General features: G+C 43.4%; 2 protein-coding genes and 1 non-coding gene across 3 annotated transcripts in view; all 3 read right to left on the reverse strand.

Annotated features, from left to right (window-relative positions):
• The window catches only part of IRAK2 (interleukin 1 receptor associated kinase 2), a 54,452-nt gene extending 44,567 nt beyond the window's left edge, over window positions 1–9,885 (reverse strand). The window contains exon 1 of the mRNA XM_008152011.3: window positions 9,765–9,885. Coding sequence (XP_008150233.3) covers window positions 9,765–9,858 — 94 coding nt within the window. The 5' untranslated portion in view covers window positions 9,859–9,885. The remainder of the gene's footprint in view (window positions 1–9,764) is intronic.
• Window positions 7,416–7,520, reverse strand: LOC114228631 (U6 spliceosomal RNA). The gene has a single exon (XR_003614762.2). It is a non-coding gene; the product is annotated as a U6 spliceosomal RNA (small nuclear RNA).
• A 4,523-nt stretch (window positions 9,886–14,408) lies between the features above and the next one.
• On the reverse strand, window positions 14,409–22,067 carry VHL (von Hippel-Lindau tumor suppressor). Its single transcript, XM_054708152.1, has 4 exons — window positions 22,053–22,067; window positions 21,561–21,867; window positions 18,442–18,564; window positions 14,409–16,521 (listed from the first exon to the last, which is right to left on the reverse strand). Exons 1-4 carry the CDS (start codon window positions 22,065–22,067, stop codon window positions 16,325–16,327), a joined length of 642 nt encoding a protein of 213 aa, XP_054564127.1. The 3' UTR covers window positions 14,409–16,324.
• Window positions 22,068–24,264: the final 2,197 nt, after the last annotated feature.

A 24,264-nucleotide genomic window follows, 5' to 3' on the forward strand; every position in this document is an offset into this window, starting at 1 on the left:
CCTTCTTTTGTTTCTGTGTTTGCTGAGCCTACGCAGCCACGCTGGCTCATGTCTACTACTTCTGTAACTTTCCAGATAAACTTACTCTTTTAGTTTTAGTTCCTGGTTCTGAATTCTTTCTTTGCTGAACTCAAGAACCAAGGTCCAGCCCGACCAGCATCAGTGGTTGAGTATCAACCTATGAACCAGGAGGTCACAGTTCGATTCCCAGTCAGGGCACATGACTGGGTTGCAGGCTCCATCCCCAGTGCGGGGTGTGCAGGCTCTCATCATGGATATTTCTATATATCTCTCTCTCCCTCTTCCTTCCTCTTTGAAATATATATATATATATATATATGAACCGAGGTCCAACTTAGCCAGTAACAACTGGTGCTGTTTCGCCACCAATATCGCCGGTAACACTTGCAGCATCTGAAGATTAGGTGTCTCCTTAGGCCTCCTTAAATTTTACCCTCACCTCTAAGTCCCAGCCCTGGCAGAGGAAATATGAATGAATGAATGAATGAATGAATGAATGAGCCAGCCCACCATGGCCCACCATCTTCAAAGAATAGTTAGAAGGATCAAAAGAACCTGTGGATCCAAAAGCACTTTGCCAACTCTGAAGCACTACAAAGTTTGCAGGGGGCTACCACTGATAATACTAAAAAGAATGCATTCCTTCTTTTCATTTTCTATAATAAAATTAATAGTTGTTCACTAAAGAAAACTTAGGAAATAACGGGGGGGGGGGGAGGGACTAACAAAACAAGTTACACAGCATCCTATTAGGGTACTTTCTCTTCTAACCAACCCCCTGTCCCCACCTCCACCCACCCCCCCCCACACACACACACAGACATAGGTGTGGTTCTGTAAGTCTGTAAGATTTTGCAGCTTGTTCTTGTTTAACTTTACACCATAAGCATTTTCCCAGTCGTTACAAGCTCTTCATAAATGGTCACAAAGTATTCCACTGAGTTTACTGAAGTGAGAAAAGGCATTTCAGTTTAACTAGAAATAAAATCATCACACTTCAGTTCTAGGGTTTCAGAAATCACAGAGCAAGAATCTCTGTGAACATCAAGTCATTCATTCACTCAACAAAAAAATGACTGAGCACTACTGTGCTCGGGGTCCGCAGCCAGCTCTGGGGATCCTGTGGTGAGTCAACCAGAAGCCCAGGCGCTTCCCTGTTTGAAAAATACAAACATAAGCGGACTGAGTGAGGAAGGGGAGACGAGCGATGAAGGCCGGGAAAATAGAGCTAAGGGCACCCAGCGCTGGGCTAGGGGTTTGGACTTGATCCTAAAGCCCCGGCTTCCATGGTAGACCTCAGAGCCCTGCTGCACAAGCCCCTCTCTCTCCTCGGGACAGCTTCCTGCAGGGAGAAAGCCTCCGGGAAAGTGCCCGGCTAGAATGGAAAGTTCCCCGAGTTGCAGCTTTAGTCACTGGAAACCCCAGGCCAGATTCCAGGACAATAGGATGTGATGTCAGCAGGGTCAGGTGCTGCTTCCAGCCTCAGAGAGAAAAGAGCAGAGGGAAGCGACTGCTACTCCTCCCACTCTGGAGGCAGCATGATTTCATGAGAAAACAGAACCGCAGGGCTGCCCTGGAGCTCCGCGGCTGTGTGAACTCTCAGCCATGTCCTCAGTCTCTGTGGGTGGCATTTCCTCATAGGCAACGCAGGAGAAATAGGAATTAAGCTCTGAGGTGCCTTGTAGTTTGGACATCTTAGCTCCATGAAAGGGATGTTTTTGGTTTTTGTTTTTATATTTTTTATTGATTTCAGAGAGGAAGGGAGAGGGAGAGAGGGCTAGAAACATCAACGATGAGAGAGAATCAGTGATTGGCTGCCTCCTGCACACCCCCGACTGGAGATGGAGCCCGCAACCCAAGCACGTGTCCTGACCGAGAATAGAACCGTGACCTGATTCATAGGTCGACACTCAACCACGGAGCCGTGCCCTCAGGGCTGTATCTTTTTTTTTTTAAATATATTTTTATTGATTTCAGAGAAGAAGAGAGAGAGATAGAAACATCGATGAAGAGAGAGAATCATTGATTGGCTGCCTCCTGCAGGCCCCCTACTGGGGATTGAACCTGCAACCTGGGCATATGCCCTTGACCGGAATCAAACCCGGGACCCTTCAGTCTGCAGGCCGATGCTTTATCCACTGAGCCAAACCGGCTAGGGCGAAAGTGATGTATCTTAAGGTATTGACCTAGCAGCATCTAACCATACCTTTAAAACAGGGTTCAAACAAGATAGGGATCTTGGGGGGGATAAGGCACTGCCGAGGGCCCTGTTACATCCACACCTCTTTTCTCCACATACACAGGTAATAGAACATTTGGAAAATGGAAGAAAATCCAAGTCCCCATGACATCCCACTTGGAAGATCCCAAGAAAAGCAGTGCTTATATATTTTGCTTCTAAACTTCCAGATATGTCAGCGCAAGAAGTACAATGATGGTTCAGGCCCAGATTTTGGATTCAGAGGTCTGGGTTCACATCCCATCTCTGCTACTTACTTGCTGTGTGCTTGGGGAAGGCCCGTCACCTCTCCCTGTGCCTCAGTTTCCTCATCTGCTAATGAGGATAACCAGAGTGCCTGCCTCAGAGAGTGTTGAGAGGATTAGATTAGTTTGAAACCTAGAAGCACTTGGAATACTGGTCGGCACATGGTAAATGAGATGTGAATGTTTGCTGTAATTGTTAAGCCAGGCGTCCTCAAACTACGGCCCGCGGGCCACATGCGGGTGTTTTTGCCGTTTTGTTTTTTTACTTCAAAATAAGATATGTGCAGTGTGCATAGGAATTTGTTCATAGTTTTTTTTTAAACTATAGTCCGGCCCTCCAACGGTCTGAGGGACAGTGAACTGGCCCCCTGTTTAAAAAGTTTGAGGACCCCTGTGTTAAACCATCTACCATGCACTCGATGAAAACCTGTTTTTAAAAAAAACACAAAAAACCTGTTTTTAGCCCCGCTGGTTAACGCCACGTGGAGACTGTGCCTCCAGGTCTGAGTTCCTGGATCCTGCTGGAGTTCACCTGCTATGGTAGAAAAGCGTGCCCTTCTTCAGAGCCCTCTGGACCTGGCACAGCCTCCTGAAATGACCCACCCGAGGGTCCAATACCTCTTGTCTGGTTGAGAGAAGGGGAAAGTGCTAAGGACCTTCCCCCCCATTGTGTCCCCTAAGCAGCAACTCAATCCCATTTTACAGTGGAGAAAACTAAAGGTTTAAAGCGAGACAGTCACTTGCCTGCAGTCACACAGCTGGGCAGGGACAAAGCAGGGCTGTACACAAAGGCTGGCACCTGCCTGAGTGAGCAAGATGGGGAGCGGTCCAACAAAGGAACCCTGTCCCTGGGTCCCTCAAAATACAGCTGGGGCGCGTGAAGTGGTAAGAAGCCTGTTTTTTCCCCAAGGGCAAAAAATGGATACAGCTGCAACAATAGGGAAAGGAACAGGAGGCAAACATGTTATCTGCCAGGAACTGTCAAATTCAAAAAGCGCGCGTATTTGTGGCTGCGTGATTTTGAGTCACTTTAAGGATCTTCCTACCCCTATCTGGCAGGACCATACTCAGCCCTAAGAGACTATCTTTTCTAAAATGATTTGCAGCCCTGGCCGGGTGGCTCAGTGGGTTGGAACATTGTCCCCGTGCACCAAAAGGTTGCGGGTTTGATTCCCGGTCAGGGCATGTACCTAGGTTGTGGTCTGATCCTAGTCAGGGCACATGCAGGAGGCAACCAATCCACTTTTCCCTCTTCCTCTCTAAATTCAATAAAAACAGCCCTAGCCAGTTTGGCTCAGTGAATAGAGCGTGGGCCTACAGACTGAAGGGTCTCGAGTTCAATTCAGTCAAGGGCATATGCCCGGCTTGCGGGCTCCATCCCCAGTAGGAGGCGTACAAGAGGCAGCCAATCAATGATTCTCTCTCATCATTGATGTTTCTATCTCTCTCCCCCTCTCCCTTCCTTTCTGAAATCAATAAAAACAAACAAATAAACAAACAAAAAACAAAACATATCCTCAGGTGAGGCCTTAAAAAATTTTTTTTAAAGCATCAACTAATTGAGCCACTCCAGCAGGGCAATTAAGGGTTTTTAAAATGAGGTTATCTTGGATTATCTGAGTGGGCCCAATGTAATCACAGGGTTCTTTTTTTTTTTTTCTTCCCCTTTTTATGGAATTTACTGGGTTAACAAAAATTACAGCAGCAAGTATGTCAAACTCGCAGCCCACAACAAATATTTTTGCAGCCCAGCAATATAACGGCATGGAAAAAACATCGTAATAAAAATTTCATAACTTAATTTTTACAATATCCTGTTATACATAATTATTAATAACGAACTACAACATTCACTAATGACTGATTACTATAATCGTGTTGCATTCATTTCCCTTATGCGCCTTACACGCAGGCGCACCATTTCTCTCCACTCATACTAGCAGCGAGTATTTTAGCAGCCGACTGCCACATCATTAGTCTTGGACTGACTTGTTTGGTGTGTGCAACAGGAAATATTTCGCTTTCGGAGAACAAGAAAAATAGGTTTATTTACTTATGAATTTGTGCAGTTATTCTGTGTCTGGTAAGCTAATGTTCAAGAAAAAATATTAACTTTTATTAAAATGTTCTATTATTTTATGTTAATGATTACTCATTTATTTCAGCCCTTTATATCCAGCATGTCTCTATCGAAATAAACCTACCTTTCTATGAAAATGGAAGCTTTTGTGTTTTTTTTTTTTGTGGCCCACATAAACTTAAACCTCATTTGGCCCGTGTTAGCCTTTGAGTTTGACATGCTTATTATACAGCTACAAGGGTCCTTCTAAAAGGGAAGCAGGAGTGTCAGACTCAGAAAAGATATGATAGAAGCAGAGACCTGACAATGCTATGCTGTTGGCTTTGAAGGAAAGGGCCATGAGCCATGGGATGCAGGCAGCCTCTAGGGAGCTAGTGAAGGCAAGGAAATGGATTCTTCCCCAGAGCCTCCACAGAGAATGCAGCCCTGCCAACACCTTGGTTTTAGTTCTTCTGACCTCCAGAATTGTAACATAATACATTTGTGCAGTTCTTAAGCCGTTAAATTTATGGTAATTTGTTACAGCAGCAAGAGGAAAACTAATACAGACTAGAAAACTAGTCCTGGGAAACACAGGTGGAAGACTATCCCAGGCAGAGAACACAGCAAGTGCAAAGGCCCTGAGTCTGAACCAAGGAGGCCAGTGTGGTTGGAGCAGGTTGAGCAAGAGGGTTAGGAGAGGAGAGGTCAGGATCAGTGGGGTCAGATTGTGTCAGACTGGGCAGGTCAAGTGACGAGTTTGGATTATATTCTAAACCACAATGAGAAGCCTCTTAGGACTTTGAGCAATTCTGGTGTCTCCAGGGCCTAGAGAGTTAGAAGCCCAAAGAGGATGTACAAAGGGCCAATAGGCACATGAAAGAGGCTCCACTTCTTAGTCATTAGGGAAATACAAATCAAACCACAATACGATGCCACATCACACCCGCTCCGATGGCTAGAATACAGAAGACAGTAACAAGTGCTGGTGAAGATGTGGAGAAACTAACCCTCGTACACTGATGGTGGGAATGTAAAATGGTACAGTCACTTTGGAAAAATCTGGTAGTTCCTCAAAATGTTAGATGTAGAGCTACCCTATGACTCAGTAATTCCACTCCCAAGATATCTACCTAAGGGAAATGAAAACATGTCCACACAAAAACTTGCACATTAATGTGCACAGGAGCATTATTCACAATAGTCAAAAAGGGGAAAGAACCCAAATGTCCATCAACTGATAACTGGGTAGATAAAATGCAGTATATCCATACCATGGAATATCATGCAGTAATAAAAAGAAATTAAGCACTGATCATGCTACAACATGATGCACCTTGAACACATGCTAAAGGAAAAGTCATTCACAAAGAATCACATATTATATGATTACACTTATATAAAATGTCCAGATTAAACAATGCCTAAAACAATAGGTGTGTGAGAATGTGGGGGAGACAATTAAGGGGAACAGGGTTTCTATTGAGGGTAATTTAAATGTTTTAAGATGGATTGTGGAGAGGGATGTACAACTCTCAAATACTAAATGCCACCAAACTGTACACTTTATTTTTTTTACTATTATCTTCCACATTGATATTTATTACATTAACATTTCTAACAAAAACAAGTTCAGTAACTGATTCACATTAACAAGGTTTCATTTTGATCCTTTAGTCAATTTGAAAAAAAGCCATATCGATCAAAGGAATTAAAAGGAAAAAGCACCTTTTCCTTGTTACATATAGTATTTTTTAACACAAAGGCTCTAAACTCCAAACAGATATTAGATGCAAAATCCAACTATAGGACTCTCATTTTAATTAAGATTACAAAATGGACCTCTCTTACATTTTTTAATGTATTTATACAGTTATTTCTAAAAAGATGTTTTAACTATTGGGCTGAAACTGAAAATACATCTGTGAGAAGTATACTTCACAGTAAATACTTTTGTACCGAATTTTCATGTCACTTAGAACCTTAACCTAGTCTAAGACATTTTTGGGATAACTTAAAACTATCACTTTTTGGAAATGTTTTTTGGTACTTCAATCAAGTGGTAAAGGGATTTTATTCTAAAACTAGAAGCCCGATGCACAAAGATTCCTGCCAGAATGGGCCTTCCTTTCCCTGGCTGCCGGCACTGCCTTTCTGCTCCGGGCTGGAGCCGCCTTTCCACCTTTCCACACTGCTCAGAGGCCTGGAACTGCCAGGGGTGGTGTGGAACGCCTGCATCATTGCCATGGCTCGGGGCCCGCATATGCAAATTAACCCACCATCTTTGTTGGGTTAATTTGCATACTCACTCCTGATTGGCTGGTAGGCGTAGCAAAGGTACAGTCAACTAGCATGTTACTCTTTTATTAGGTAGACTAGAGGCCTGGTGCATGACATTCGTGCACTGGGGGTTGGGGGGTCCCTCAGCCTGGCCTGTGCCCTCTCGCAGTCCGGGACCCCTCAGGGGATGACAACCGGTTGCTATAACACACACTGACCACCAGGGGGAAGACACTCAATGCAGGAGCTGCCCCCTGACTGGTGGGTCCACCGTTCAGTCGATTTACATATTAGCCTTTTATTATATAGGATTAGGTAGATATAGGGCTAGAATTTAAACTTCAACACTCCCATCCTTGGGTAATACAATTATGAATATTCCGAAATCCAGATACCTCTTACTTATATAATCAGCATTTCAGAACTATGCCTGATAAGTGACACTTGAAAAAGACTAATACAGAATTAGAAGAACTTATACGATTGAAACCATCTAAACTCGTCTTTAGGTTCTATATTTACAGTATTGTCCAGGAGAAATTAAAGATGAACTCTGCACTTTATTTTTCTTTTAAATATTGAATGCTTCACAAGTTTGGGTGTCATCCTTGCAGAAGGGCCATGCTAACCTTCTCTATATCATTTCAGTTTTACTATATGTGCCTTAGAAGTGCATTTCCTAGAAAACAGAAGTTGTTCTGGCATTCACAATTGAGGCCAACATGGAAAAAACTAGAGGGAGTCTCTTACACACAGTTTGTCCACTGCCCGGGAAACACTCAAAGCAGTTAAATTACAGAGCATCAAGCAAAGAAAATCAGGTAGTAATAGACATTCTCAGAGTTGCCCTGACAAGGTACCACTGACTGACTCTAGGGAGAACAGGGAGGCTGAGGGCCAGGAAGTGGAAAGATATTTACCTTCTTCTATCACAGGTGTATTATTTACATCATTTAACCTAGTGCATTTGTTATTTTTATCCATTAAAAATACTTAATAAAAATACACACTGAAAATAAATCCATGCTGCTAAAGAATATTGCTTGGCAAAGAGAAATAATTGTAATATATTTTAAGTGAAAAAGCAGGCTATTACAATGTTCAAAATGACATGATTTTTGAAAAATGTATACACATAAACAGGTTTAGAAAAAAGGCTAGACTGCATAAAACACCTACCACTCTGGTGGTACATGGTAAGAAGCCAATAAATGTTAGCTATTGTTGTTGTTATATTATTATTGGTATCCAATATTAAAAATGGGTATCCCTGAGTGGTGGAATTTGAACTCAGTTTCCCACCGTATTTTGCAACAAACATTTATTATTTTTGTTACTGGTTTAAAACAGTTTCTGAATCTCAGCATTATTGACACTTTGGGCTAGATAATTCTTGATCTTTTTAAGATTTTTTAAAAATTAATTTTGAGAGAGAGAGAGAGAAGAGAGAGAGAGAAACATTGATGTGAGAGTAGAACATCGATCTGCTGCCTCCTGCTACCAGGGATGGAGCCCGCAATGACCGGAATCAAACCAGCAACCTTTCCTTGCACAGGATGACGTCCAACCAACTGGACCACACTGGCCAGGGCAGGCTGGATAATTCTTTATGGAGGGGCTGTCCTGTGCATTCTAGGATGTTTAGCAACATACCTGGCCTCTACCCACTGCATTTCCCAAGTTCTGTCAACCAAAAATGTCTTCAGACATTGGCAAATGTTCCTAGGGGACAAAATCACCCATGTTTGAGAACCGCTAGGTTAAAACATATATTATTTGCTCAAACTAGATGAGTAACACACACATGTTCATTTCTCTCAACTGTACATATATATTATATACTCTTGCATAAAGGGTATATGTTATAATCTAAATTTTAAAGAACAGATAGGTATTTTAAAAATAAAGTGGCATGAGTTACACTGATGAAAACATAAAACTAAGATGATCATTGTTAACACCTTCTTATTACTACAAAAATCTCTAGAACTTCTGACCCTTAGGTGTCAGGTACTTTTTAAACAATTTTTATTCCTTGGTCCTGGCTGGGTAGCTCAGTTGGTTAGAGTACAGTCCGATACACTAAGATTTCTGGTTAGATCTCAGGTCAGGGCACATACAAGAAGCAACCAAAGAATGCATAAATAAGTGGAACAACAAATCTCTCTCTCTTTCTCTCTCTCTTCCTTCCCTCCCTCCTCTCCTTTCCCTCTCTAAAATCAATTAAACATTTTTTCATTCCTCACACACTCCAGTTTACAGATTAAGAAGCGGAGGCTCAGAGAAGTTAAGCAACTCACCCAAAATCACCAGCTGAATTGCCGCCCTCTGCTTGGGAACCTGAGCACCACCAGCCCAGCGTCCCCCTGGATGCCAAGTGCTCCCAGCCAATCATCAGGCACAAACGAACAAAACACACCCAGGAGTTACAGTGTCCTGGTGGGGCCTGACACGGCGTTCAAATGCCATTCTGCCACTTTGCAAGGCCCCTGGTCCCTGGCAAGTGACTCTACCTTTCTAAATCCGTTTCCTCCTCTGTAAAACGGGGTGAGAGAAATACGCACTTTATAGGCTGTAGGACGCACGGAGGTAGCCCCTGTCAAGTGCTCCCATCAGGGCCCGGCACACCGGTGATTTACAGCAACTGCGCACGGCTATTACACGCCGGACGGGAAACAGCACCGTCGGCGGTCATTACTTTGCGAAGGGCTTAGCGACAGCAGGGAACTCCAAAGATCACAAAACGCCTTCCAGAAGCTCGCACTAGGGTCCAGAGAGGGGTCAGCGGCCGGCCCGCGGGCACACAGCGCGACGTGGGTCCACATGGCAGCACGCAGAGCCCCTCGGATCAGGACCCACTACGCAGGCGAGGAGGGGGCTTCCAGGCCGGCCCGGCGGGGTCGCTAGGGGGCCCACTCACCGAAATGCATCCAGTCCCACTCGCTGAGCGTGTCCATGTTGCGGCACAAGTCGTCCAGCACCCAGGAGGGCAGCTGGTAGATGTAGCAGGACATGGCTGCACAGGAGGCGCCGGCGGAGAGCTCCCGGGAGACTGAACCACACGCCGCGGGACTCGGCTTCTTGACTCCGGCGCTGGCCGTCCCGCCTCGCCCCGCCTCCCGGGAAGTGGGCGGGGCCAGCGCTGGACACCACTGCCCCCCAGCGGCGATGTGGGGCGCGACGCCGTCAGGCCGGCTGGACCAGAGCTGCTGGGAAACCAAAAGGGGGAAGAGCTGGGAGGGGAAACTGAGGCCCAGAGTGGAGAGGAAACTCGGTTGAGGCCATCCGAGAATTCCGTGTCGGTCCTAGGAGACCTTCTGACTTTGCTTCCTGTGCTTTTGGCGCTCTGCCACATATAATTCAGGCATTCTTATGGTGTTGGAGATACCTAAGGAGAGAAAACCTATAAAAGTCTGGCAGGTGTGGCTCAATGATTCTCTCATCATTGACGTTTCTATCTCTCTCTCTCTCTCTCTCTCTCTCTCTCTCCTTTCCTCTCTCTGAAATCTATCAATAAAAAAAGTCCTTGCTTTCACGATACTTACACCCTAGATGGGGGTGATGAGGAGGAAACAGCAATAACTAATCAAAATACTGAATAAGTATGTTACATAGTTTGTTAAAACATAATAAGTGCTATTGCCAAAAAGCAAAAGGGAAGTTGACTAAGGGAAATTAGGAATACAGAGCTATCAGGGGGAGGACTAGCCAAGATAGACTTTATCATAATAATGGCTAATTTTTATTTGAGCAGCTACTATGTGCCAGGCACTGTTCTAGGTGCTGGGGATACCTCTAAACAAAATCCCTGCCAGGGAGAGAGACAGACAGTAAGCAATAAAAATGAAAAATGAGTAGGGGAGGAAAGGAGAACATATGTAATACTTTCAACAATAAAGATTTAATTTAAAAAAAATTTTTATATATATATTTTTTATTGATTTTATTACAGAGAGGAAGAGAGAGGGATAGAGAGTTAGAAACATCGATGAGAGAGAAACATCGATCAGCTGCCTCTTGCGCACCCCCCACTGGGGATGTGCCCGCAACCAAGGTACATGCCCTTGACCGGAATCAAACCCGAGACCCTTCAGTCTGAAGGCCGACGCTCTATCCACTGAGCCAAACCGGTCTCGGCAAATTTAAAAATTTTAAATGCAAAATAATAACAGCATTATAAATGATAGGTAATGTTAGAGAACAAAAGTAGAGTATGATGAAAGGGAGTGGGGGTGGCTAATTGCATATTCATTATATTTTTTCATATTCATTATCTTTTAATGTGATCAATATTATTGGAGGAATATGGTAAGAGGGACTGTGAGACAAATTGAATTATCAAATAGGGTATGAGGAGAACTTATACTAATAATGACTAGGATTTATTAAACAGACTTGACCTGGGTTATTTCACTTATTCCTCACAATGACTCCATGAGGTAGGCAGGTGTGGTGATTATCCCCATTCTACAGATGAGGAAACTGAGGCACAGAGAAGTTAAATAACTTGTTTAAACTCATACAGGTACTAAGAGGCAGAGCTGAGATTTGAAACCTAGCAGTCTGACCACTGGCTACAAACTGCCTCTTTAATAAAGTAACTACTATAACAACACTACAACTTTATAGTGTGCTTTGCCTAAATTATTTTATGTAATTCTCATAAGCCTATACTACAGATATTATTATCCCCTTTTTACACAGAAGTAAATAGGTTCCAAGAGCGTAGGCAACCTCATCGAGGGCAGATCAACAGCTAAGAGTCCCACTTTGCAGCTGTAAACGTCAGCAATGGAGTATGGCTACAGAAGAAGGAACCTGAAATGAAAATGAGAAGTCCTAAGGCCAAGTTCCAGTTCTGTGACCAACAGGCTTTGTGACCCTGGACAATGCATTTCACTTATCAAGCCTTGCTTTACACATCTGTAAAATGGGACGAATCATCCCTACTGCTTAGAGTTGTGAGCCAGGGAAGTGGATTGACAGCCATATAGAACACCTACTCCAGGGTCTTCCTTGCACAATGTACTTAGAAAACGGCGGCTGCCACTGAGAACATTGAGAAGTTCACAGGAAGGAGTGCTCCACTGCTTGGAAGGCACTGTACTCCACCGATACCTAGATGGGTTTCCCTTGAGTAAAGGACATAAAATTCACTTAAAATAGAAGAGAGCACATTGACCAGGTGGCTCCTGTACGCACCCTGCCTGGGGACTGAACCCAAAACCCAAGCATGTTCCCTAACCATGGATTGAACCCTGGACTTTGATGGGAAACAATGACATGGTATCAGGCAGCACTGTGACTACCACAGAGTAGCACTGAGGTGCTAAGAATGCTAAGACAGCCCTAGCTGGTTAGGCTCAGTGGATAAAGTGTTGGCCTGCGGACTGAAGGGTCCCAGGTTCGATTCCCCCGTCAAGGGTACATGCCTGGGTTGTGTGCTTGATCCCCAGTAGGGGGTGTGCAGGAGGCAGCCCATCAGTGATTCTCTCTCATCATTGATGTTTCTATCTCTCTCTCCCTTTCCCTTCCTCTCTAAAATCAATAAAAATATATTAAAAAAAAAAAGAATGCTAATACACAGAAATCTAGTATTAAGTATCTGGAAAGCTCTCACTGGTATTTCTAAGTCCAGAGTGTAAAACATTAATACCTATTTCATATTCTCAGTGCACACTGATTTCTACCCAGTGCCCTGTACTTTATTTTATTTTATTTTAATATATTTTATTGATTTTCCACAGAGAGGAAGGGAGAGGGACAGAGAACTAGAAACATCGATGAGAGAGAAACATCAATCAGCTGCTTCCTGCACACTCCCCACCGGGGATGTGCCCGCAACCAATGTACATGCCCTCGACCGGAATCAAACCCGGGACCCTTGAGTCCACAGGCCGGCGCTCTATCCACTGAGCCAAACCAGTTTCGGCTACCCTGTCCTTTTATTACCTTTTCAATATAAGCACTGGTGAAATGTTAACCACTTACCTTTTTTTGGTTCTTTTTAAAATAGACTTTAAAGAGCAGTTTTAGGTTTACAACATCATTGAGAGGAACAGGGATTTCCTATATACCTCTTGCCCTCACATACACTCTCCTCTATTATCAACATTCCCCACCAGAGTGATACATTTGTTGTAATTAATGAACCTACAATGACACATCATTATTACCCAAAGTGCATAGTTCAGAGTTAACTCTTGGTGTTGTACGTTCTATGGGCCTGGACAAATGTATAATGTCATAGATCATGTAGTGTAGTATATAGTATAGCATACATATAGAAACATACAGGATAGTTTCACTGCCCTAAAAAATCCTGTGCTCTGCCTAGTCATTCCTCTCTCCCCTCAAGCCCTGGCAACCACTGATGTTTTTACATCAGAATTTTGCCTTTTCCAGAATATCGTATAGTTGGAATCATACAGTATGTGACTTTTTTATATTGGCTTCTTTCATTTAGTAATAAACATTTGTTTTCTCCGTGTCTTTTCATGGTTGACAGCTCATTTCTCTTTAGTGCGGAAGAATCCATTGTGTGCCCTGGCTGGGTAGCTCTGTTGGTTAGAGCATTGAACCAATACACCAAGGTTGCTGGTTCCATCCCCAGTCAGGGCACTTACAAGAATGAGTGCATAAATAAGTGGAACAACAAATCGGTTTCTCTCGCTCTCCCTTTCTCTAAAATCAACTTTAAAAAAAATATATTGTCTGGATGTCCCACATTTTATTTATCACCTACTGAAGGACATCTTAGTTGCTTCCAAGTTTTGGCAATTATAAAGCTGTTACAAATATCCATGTGCAGGGTTTTCAATGTTAAGTTTTGAACTCCTTTGAGTAAATACTAAGGAGCACCATCGGTGGATAGTATGGTAAGAGTATGTTTAACCTCGCCAGCATCACAGAGTGTGGCCTTCTTAATAGTGCCTTGTGGTATACCATTTTAATTTTCATTTCCCTGATAATACATGATGTGAAGCATCTTTTCACATGCTTACTTGCTATCTGTGTATCCTCTTTGTATTTATTTATTTTTAAAATTGATTTTAGTGAGACAGGAAGGGGAGAGAGAAACATCAACTTGTTGTTCCACTCACGTATGCATTCATTGACTGATTCCTGTATGTCACCTGACCAGGGATGTAACCTTCAACCTTGGCATATCGGGAGGACACTAACCAACTGAGCTACCCGGCCAGAGCTATGTATTTTCTTCAGTGAGGAATCTGTTAAGGTTGGTTCTGTCTTCTTGAAAAAACAAACAAACAAACAAACAAACAAAAAAACACAAAAAACTTTGTTCCAACCTAAGTATTTTTCTTAATACTTTTCAGTAGTGCTTAACAATTTTTAGTGATATATCATATTTATGAGAAAAATAAAAATAAACAATGGTTTTTTTTTAAAAAAAGTGTTGGAAAGAGAAGGAACTGAGAATGAAGTGAGTTGCTTGTGCCTGCTACTCCCTCTCCACCTTAAGCCTTTAAATAAACATGGCTTTTAGGCCTCTCCAAGAGAGAAGAGCCTAGTTAAAATAACACCAAACACACCTTCCCTATTTCCTTTACTCAGCACCATTTAATGTATTAAAAAGTTTTTTTAAACTCAAAATAGGAAACAGCACAATCTTTTAATACATTTAATACATTCATAAGACTTCAAACGAAAAACATATTATTCATGCTACAGATTTTCAATCTTCCTTGGACAACACAAAAAACACAGTACTCAAATTGCATGTTTTAACAACTGAAACATGAAATCTCATTTTGACACAAAGACAGGTTAAAAATAAAATAACACCAACATCGAACTAATCCAGCACCAGCAGACTTCCTTAAATCACCATCCTATCTAACTATGGAACTCACATTGCTACCTTCTGTACCAGCATTCCTTCTTCCCTACATAAAAAATTAGATATTTATAAGTATATCACTGAATGAGTACTACAACAGGCTCGTCTCTCTCAGAGAGGCCTAAAAGCCAACTATTTTGCTGAATGTTGAAGAGGGGAACCAGACTGGGTGAAACTTAACGCACAGCGAGACAACTGTGGGGTGTTTGTCTCATTCACTTCATTCTGCAGAGCTCAGGAATTGTGCTCAAAGGTTAGCACAGGAACTAAAGATGCCAAGAAATATCCCAACATTATTTACAAGACAAAGAGTGTACTAATGTCTATGGAGAGCTTATAAAGATGCCATAGAAGATATTTAAGTTATAAAGTTAAATGAGAAAGAATACAAAATTGTATGTACAATATAACCTCAACTATGTAAAAACAAACCAAAAGTTGCCCTAAAAGGGGATGAAAATTCAAAATGTTAAGTTAGTGATTGTGTTTAAGTAGTTTATCTGCAGTGATCTTTTTCTTCCTTTTATTTTTCTGTCTTTTCCAAGAATTTCTCTGATTTTTTTTAAACTATTACACAAAAGGAAGCCTGATAGAAGTACTGAATGAATTTAAGTCCAGCCTATAAGGAAGTATAAAACTATAAAACATTCCAGGCTACTCTCTGAATCCACTGTGTGTGAGCAGGAACTTCCCAGAGCTGCGAGGGCTTCGTGCTAAGTGTCACCATATCCTGCCGGATGAAAAATGTTGAACCAAACAAATGTCATGGATTTACAAAAAGAAACAGAAATACCCACACTTGGCAGAGACCTATTCACAGTATGGTAGTATCTCCTACTTATTAGAGTTAAACAAGAGGACAGCTCTTTTCTCCTATCTTCTGTGTAGATGTCAAGTTTCAAAAGAGCTAGCATCACAGGAACTGTAAAAAGCTAATCCTGGTTTAAAAACAGTAATAAAACAGCACTGGAACAATAGTGAACAGAAAAAAAGCACAAAATTTATAAAATTATTAAAAGTGCTTTCTATAAAAATGATCCCCTTTAAAACATTTATTTACTGTACACACTTTAAGCTCCCCTATTTTCCCCCTGCAAAAAATGGCAAACCTTCCAAATACTTTCTACCAAAATACCCACTGGTTTGTTCATTCAACAAACACAGATGAAGGCTCATAATGTGAGAGGCACTGGGGTCTCAAAGAGCAGACAGTTTTGTCCCTGCCTCAAGGACATCTCAGTCTTCTCAAAGCAGGAGGCAGACATATCACCAACCACAATACAGCAATTAAAGCAGATGCCACTGCTTTCTTACAATCAAAGAGTATGCTACAATTCTCACTGAATTACTTACACAAAGGTTCTTACACTTTCCTGACTTACAAAGAGGCAACTACTTTCCCTTCATAAACACTTCTAAAGAGGGCAGACATTACATTTTGTGATATTGGCCCCTAAACATCACAATACCTAGTGAAGTCAGTTAACTTTCTTTTAAGCAATGGAGCATTTGTTACTCTAAGAATGAGACCTTGACACTGAGCATAAGTGACCAGTCTTGTATCTAGATTAAGACTAGCCCATTCCATCAACAGCTGAGACTTGGGAGTACAAATTTCAGTTAAAATCTTCAATCTCCTCTTCCATCCGCTGATTTTCAATATGCTCCTGTGTCAGCCGCTCCAGGTCTTTCTTCACATTTGGGTGGTCTTCCAGATCTTCGTAGAGTGATCTCACAATGTCCAGTCTCCTGTAATCCTCAGGCTTGACTAGGCTTCGGACAACCTGAAGGCATCGCTCTTTTAGGGTATACACTGTAAGGGCAGAAAACCGAATCTTCAGCAGCGAAATTCAGGCAGGCCTTCAGACAAGGGATGAGCAAGAGGCTTTGCCAACAATGGCAATTACATTTACTTCAGATGGACCTCATTTTGGGCAAAAAAAAGTGAGTACATGTATTGTGGCAGAATGTAATATGATGGCCCCAATCGGCATTTCATGGTATTCATAACCTTGTGTACTAACTTCCCCTTGAAAGTGGGCTGGGCTTGTCATGTGCTTTAATAACTGGATGTGGGTAAAGTGACACTGTGGCAATTTTGAGTCTAAGCCTTAAGCAACTTCCACTTTTACCCTCTCAGAAGCCCTGAGCTACCCTGCAGGTCAGGCCATACAAAGAGGGATAGGCACTGAGATTACATGGGAGAGAAGACTAGCCCTCAGCCAACATGCCAGGAGAAGGCAGACACACCAATGACCACCAATGAGCAGAATAACCACCTAGCTGAACTCAGTCCAGACTGCAGAATTATGAATAAATCAAATGGTTGTTGTTAGTTTTGGGGTAGTTGTCACATAGCAATAAGTAACCAAAACAGTATATAACTGAATTTGGAGGAAATGAAATCTGATTTTATTTACTCTCTAAGGGTACTCCATTTAATTTATCAATGATCATTTTTGTATACCCATTTCTTTAAAACAGGATCTTTATAAGCCTGAACCTTATAAAGATGCAAATACTTAATGTGGTATTTTTTAATCCCATAAGAACATCAGTTTCTTTTTTTAAAAAAATATGTTTTTACTGATTTTAGAGAGAGGAAGGGAGAGGGAGAGAGAGCTAGAAACATCAATGGGATAGAATCATTGATCGGCTATTTCCTGCATGCCCCCTATTGGTGATCGAGCCCACAACCCGGGCATGTGCCCTGACCGGGAATTGAACAGTGACCTCCTGGATCACAGGATGATGCTCAACCACTGGGCCACACCGGCAAGTTCAACTTAATCACTATGAGGCTAACGTTCAATTCAGTTATTTTTTTAAATCCCTGATTGACACTGAGTTTGACTGGGTTAAATAACATTAAAAAATACAATACTAGAAGTCATATAAACAAGCCATAATATCAATCCCCTATACTTTGTTCTTCTGAAACTCCAAGGCATAATTCTGCTCCAAGACCAGGGTAACAATGCATTCATAAGTCTACAATCAGATATTTTAATTTAGCCCAACTCTGACAAGCCCAAAGATATTTTTATTTTTTTAGAGAGAGAGAAAGGGAGAGGAAGAGAGAGAGAAACATCGATGCGATAGCAAAACATGGACTGGCTGTCTCCTCACACCCCCTACTGGGGATGGAGCCTGAAACCCAGCATTTGCCCTGACTGGGAATCGAACCGGCAACCTTTGGGTGCACAGGATGATGCCCAACCAACTGAGCCACACCGGCCAGGGCCCAAAGAGCTATATATATATATAATATATATATATAATATATATATATTTTTTTTTTTATTGATTTCAGAGAAGAGGGAGGGAGAGAGAGATTGAAAGATCAATGATGAGAGAGGATCACTGATCAGCTGCCTCCTGCACATCCCCTACTAGGGATCGAGCCCACAACCTGAGCATATTCTCGGATGGGGAATCAAACTGTGACCTCGTGTTTCATAGGTCGACATTCAACTTCTGAGCCACACCGGCCTGTCCCAAAGAGCTTTTGAAACACCACAACACCTTTGCTCAATACAGAGCCTACAAACACATTACTTCCATTTTATTTGTGGTGGAGAATAGGACACAGAAAGGTTGAATACCTCGTTGAGCATCAGGCGAAAACCAGTAAGGGCTTGGCTACTGTAAGTGGCCTTTCCTCTACTTATAACAACCTTATCTCTTTAAAACGTAAGATGGGGGAAAAAAAAGTAAGATGGAATAACAGTACCTGGTAGTGTGATGTTGGCAAAAATAGGCTGTCCATCAACATTGAGAGATGGCACAAATAGTTCAGTTTGGTTAACCAGAAGCCCATCATATGTCCCAGCATCTCGGAAGAGCCAAAGGTGACCTGTTAATACAAGCAGAAGCTGTTAAGTAGGGACACACCCATTTGCTTCATCATCCTGGACTGATAATGAAATACTTGCCATTCTGCTTAAGTGTCATGCAAAATATCATAATATTAGCTTACTCAATCCTCACAATAGATGCATTTACAGATGAGAAAATAGGTCTGAAAAAGCCAAGTGACTTGCTCAAGGCAACAGGGCCAGTAAATAGAAGGGCATGTACCTGAGGCTCCAAATCCTATCCCTATCTTCTGCCATGGAGGAAAAGCAAACCACAACACTGCAAACTGAAAGAGAGGAGGTCACTGACTCCTCAAATCTGTGTTTCTCAAAAACAAGAAGATGCAGTCCTGGCCGGTGTGGCTCAGTGGTAGAGCATTGGCCTGTGCACCAGAGGGTTGAGGATTCTATTCCAGTCAAGGGCACATACCTGGATTACAGGTCTGATCCTCAGCCCAACCCCAATCCTCTCAGAACCCCCTCCCACCCACCCCCCACCCCTCACCCCCATCAGAAGCAGTGGGAGGCAACCAATCAATGTGTCTCTCTCACATCCATGTTTCTTTCTCCCCCTCCCATTCCCTCCCATTTTCTCTAGAAAATCAATGGAAAAATATCCTCACTCCTCGGGTGAAGATTAAAAAAAAAGAAGAAGGTGCTAAAACACCATGTTGAGAGAAAGAAGCCAGACAGGAAGTGTATATTTTGTAGGAACAGGTGAAACCAATCTATGATACAAAAAATCAGAAGAGTGGTTGCCTCTAGGAGGGAAGGGGCAAAAGGATACTTTCTGGGGTGACAGGCATGTTCTAATCTATAACTTGATCTAGGTGTTGCTACATTTGTCAAAACACATCAAACCCTAAGATCTGTACACTTACACTCTATGTAATTTACTCCTGAATGAGAAACAAATAATCACATGCAAGAGAGAGAAAGAGAGAGAGAAGGAGGTAAACCTCTAGGCTTAATTTTGTTTAAGGAGGGAGGAGGTGTCTCTCAGAAAAAATATAGCATGTGTTCCTGGGATATAAACTTACTTGAAGAATTGATGGGAAAATTTAAGAAATGTAAACTGGTCATTTTTTTGTTGTGGTAAAATATATATAACATAAAATTGACCATTTAAACCATTTTAAGTGTATAGTTCAGTGACATTAAGTATATTCACCTGGTAATATATATATTTATACATATATTAATCCTCACCCAAGGATATGTTTCTATTGATTTTTTTTTTTTTTTGAGAGAGAGAGAGAGAAAGAGAAGGAGAGAGAGAAACATCGATCAGTTGCCTCCCACACACCCCAACCGGGGATCAAACCTGAAACCCGGGGATATGCCCTGACTGGGAATCAAATTTTGACCCTTTGGTGCACAGGAGACACTTGCTCCAACCATCTGAGCCATACCAGCCACCTGACACAATACATAGTTATTACAATACTAGAGGCCCGGTGCATGAAATTTGTGCATGGTGGGGTCCCTAGGCCTGGCTGGCGATCAGGGCCGATCAGGTTCCCTGCCTCACCACCTCCCCTCCTCTTCCTTCCCTCACCGCCCGCATCTGCCGCCACCCATCCCTGGTTCCCTGTCCCAACCCAGGGCCCATCCCCAATCAGGCAATCGGGGCCTGCTGGCTGGGGGGAGGGACCGGGAGGTTGGCCAGCAGGCCCCATCAGTGATCAGGGCCTGTGGGCTGGGGGAAGCTCCTGCACTGAGCATCTGTCCCCTGGTGGTCAGTGTGTGTCATAGCAACTGGTCGTCCTGTTGTAATGGCCACTTAGGCTTTTATATATATAGATTATTGACTACTAGAGGCCAGGTGCACGAATTCATGCACAGGTGGGGTAGGGCCAGCCTGCCCTGATTGGGACCGATCGGGCAGGCCGGCCGGGGGAGGGGACATGGGAGGTTGGCCGCCGCCTGCCCCCAATCTAAACCCCTTCAACTTTTTCACCCAGCCCCCCCAACTCTCCTTCCTTCTGTTCTCTGTATCTATGAGTCTATTTCTATGGTTGTGAAAATTAAGGGAGCCTAGGACTACTTTCTTCTTGAAAGCCATTGGGAGATTACTACCTCTTTAGGCAATAAGACCTAATCTCCCCCTCGGTTATTACAACAGCTTCCTAACTGGTTCCTCAACAGCAGTCTTCCCCCGCAAACCACTTTGCAACCCAACCTGAGTGAGCTTTTCAGAATGTAAACCTGACAATGTCGTGTCCCTGCTAGAAAACCTTCAATGGCCCCCATTTCCCTAGAGGTAAAAATCGCCTTTAGGGCTTCCGCTCCCACCATTCCATACCTTCTTCTCCTTCAGCCCATGTGGTTCCCTCTGCCCAGAACTGTCTGGGGTTGGCTAGCTCCCATTCATCCTGCAGGACTCCCTTTTTTCTCTGAGAAGCTCTCCGTAGTTGAAACCACACGTGTACCCACCACCATCACCACCACCACCACCACCCCCTCACTGAGCAGATGCCGGCTGCAAGCTCCAGCAGTCCTCTGTGCTGTTCCTCTCGCAGCAAATTTGACACTGGCTTGTTCTCATCTGTGTACCCATTACTCTGACTCCCCCCACTGAGCTGTGTTCTCCATGCATACAGGGCGCCTACGCGGACCTGGCCCACTGAGGACATCGAAGAATGTGAGATTCTTCCATTCAGGGACTGAACACATGGGCATTAGGGATGGAGCACTGCTTTTAAGGTAACTATCCGTGGAAGGGGGTGGGGGTAGGGGGAAGCCACCATCGAATGCAAATTAGTAGCAGCGTCAACTTGGATCTGTCACTACCTCTTTGGGGCCTCAGTTCCTCAGGCGTAAAAGGGAATAATAATGACAACAGCACCGGCCTCCCGGGAGGGGGGAGGGCCTTCGATGAGTTCGTGCCACCGTTGCTGTTGCTATCAGGCCCAGATCGCTGGGCACAGCTCAGCACCGGCGGGCAGGCGCTCGAAGGGGGCGGCGCGGCCGGACCGCGAAAGGGCGACCCTACCTCGGTAGCTGTGCATGCGGCGGCCCGTGCCCGGCGGCAGCGTGGGGTAGGGCTGCGGCTCGCCGTCGAAGTTGAGCCACACAGGAAGCACGACGCGCGGGCTGCGGTTGCAGAAGATGACCTGGGACGGCTCGCGCGAGTTCACAGAGCGCAGCACCGGCCGCGGCCTCCCTGCCTCCATCTCCTCCGCGGCGTCTGCCGCCTCCGGATCGGACTCTGCCCAGCCGTACTCTGAGGGACCGTACCCCTCTGCGCCCACCCCAGCCTCCCGCAACTTCCCCGCCTTCCAGGGCACTACCTCCGGCGCCTAGACAACCCCGGCCTCGGAGCCTCGGGATTCGCAGACCACAAGGGGCGGGGCGGGACCTCCGCACGTCAGTGCCGTTCTCCCTTCTCTGGGTGGAGGGTGGAGCGTACATTCGCAGAAATGGCTGGGTGGAGGCTATGCGCATGCGCAGATGGATCTCCCTAGTCCCGGGGGCCAATGCTCACTGAGGCTATGCGCATGCGCAGATGGATCCCCCCAGCCACAGGGACCAATTCTCACTGAGGCGGTGGGTGGTACTCGGTCACCCCATTCCCGGCTTTCTCCTAGAAATTTGTTTTTCTTTCCTCCTGTTAGTTTCCGTAGTTTTATTCATTCTCTTAAGGCCGTCATGCTTTTTGCCATATTCTCCCTACCATCTGCGCTATTAGTTATTTGTTTTCTCTTCATTTAGGGGTCACAAAATTAAAATTTTATGCAGAAGAGCATAAAAATTTTCCCTCTCTTCCCCTAACCACCCAGAAAGAGTCCCTGAAGGCAGCAAGTATCAGTTTTTTGTACTTCCTTTCAAAAGTATTCTATGCATATGCAAGCAATTTAAAAAGTCTGAGAGGAAATTTTATATTAGTACTACCAATAGAAATTCATTATCCCTTGCTATAAAAGAGTACAGTGGAACTAAGTTTAAAGAAAAGAAGTTATTAATTTGTATCTATTGTTTGTTTTTTAAATAAATTTTTATTGATTTTAGAAAGGGAGAGGGAGCGAGAGATAGAAACATCAATGAGGGAGAATCATTGATTAGCTGCCTCCAGCATATGCCCTGACTGGGATCAAACCTTGACCTCCTGGTTCATAGGTCAACCGTCAACCACTGAGCCACGCCTGGCCAAGCTATCTATTGTTTGTTTAAAGCACTTGACCCTGCTTTTGCTTTAAAGGGATTAGCCAAGTGTTAGATGCCAAGTGTTAGTTGTCAAACCAACTTTCTCCTGAACATAATCAGAAAGATTTTTTAAAAAGAAAGATTAAAGGAAAATGAAAAGGGAATCACTTTTCACACTGCAGTGTGTGCCCTCTGAAATTCACACCTGTAGGTGGTAGTGGAACAGCACCAGGTGTAGACCAGTGGCGTTAGACCAGACCTGAGTTCAGCAACCTCACTACTTGAGTTCTGGCTAGGAAACAATTCAGAGCCAAGACTCAAACTATACAGAAGTAGAAGAAGCAGTTCGTAAAAGAAATGGGCTTAGGAAACAAGTTATAGAGGCAAAGAAAGGGCCCTTGGAGCTTAGAAGTAAAGAAGGTAAAGGTGAGCCACTTGGTCAGGGTGACATACAAGCATTTAATGCTAACAGGCCCTGACCAGATAGCTCAGTTGGTTAGAGCATTGTCCCCATACACCAAGGTTGTGGGTTTGATCCCTGGTCAGAGCACATATAAGAAGCCAAATCAATGTCTCTCTCCTTTCCTCTCTCTCTAAAGTCAATCAATAACAATTTTTTAAATGCTAATGAACAACTTCTTAGACAAAAGGGTTATCAACGCCAATCTGAATTACTTGATCATTTATTAAAGTGGAACATCTTAAAAAATTATATCAACAAAATGGATTTCACCTTATAATGCACTTATTTTCCATTTCACTCTTAAGGTCTCACTGGGGTTGTCACATTGAATGAGTTCAAACTTAAGGATAAAAGTAAATCTCAATTCAAAAATGTTTTATGATGTACAGAAATTCTTTGTACTATTCTTGAAACTTTTCTACAAGTCCGAAATTTATTTTACAAAAAATTATTCTTTAAAGAATAGCTTGATATTTAGAGAAGAGAGAGAAACATTGATGTGAGAGTGCAACATCGATCTGCTGCACACCCCCGTGTGTGTCCTTGACTGGGAATCGAACCAGCAACCTCCTGGTGCACAGGACCATACTTAACCGAGCCACAAAAAAATTTTGGCCAGGGCACAAAAAATTATTTTAAAAAACACACGTTATGGTTGGGAAATGTAGATCCTTTATAGCAGAAGGATGTGGATTAAGGCACAATACCAGCCTCACACTTGGTAGTCTCAAGCCCAAGGTGCCAAAGGAAACTGTACCCCAATTTTTTGCAACTGCAAATGTTAATGTCAATGGACACCACTTAGCTACATGTGACAACTGCCCTTTTACTCTTTCAGGTTGTTAATAAGATCCAGGGAGAGGCTAATAAAGGACCAGCATAGCACAGAAAACAAAACCGACTTGGGAGACCCTGAATGGCTCTGGCTCTGCACTTGGTCGGGAATAAGACCTGGGTTTTAGTGTTCTTTGCCACCATGTATCTAGATGGGCGTGTCACACAACCTGTCTGGGCTTGCTTCTTCATTTTCAAAAGGCAGGAGTGGACTAGATTCTCTCTAAAATTTTTCCCCACCTTTAAGTTTTATGAG

This window comes from Eptesicus fuscus, chromosome 18 (genome assembly GCF_027574615.1).
Source record: "Eptesicus fuscus isolate TK198812 chromosome 18, DD_ASM_mEF_20220401, whole genome shotgun sequence".
Lineage (NCBI taxonomy): Eukaryota > Metazoa > Chordata > Mammalia > Chiroptera > Vespertilionidae > Eptesicus > Eptesicus fuscus.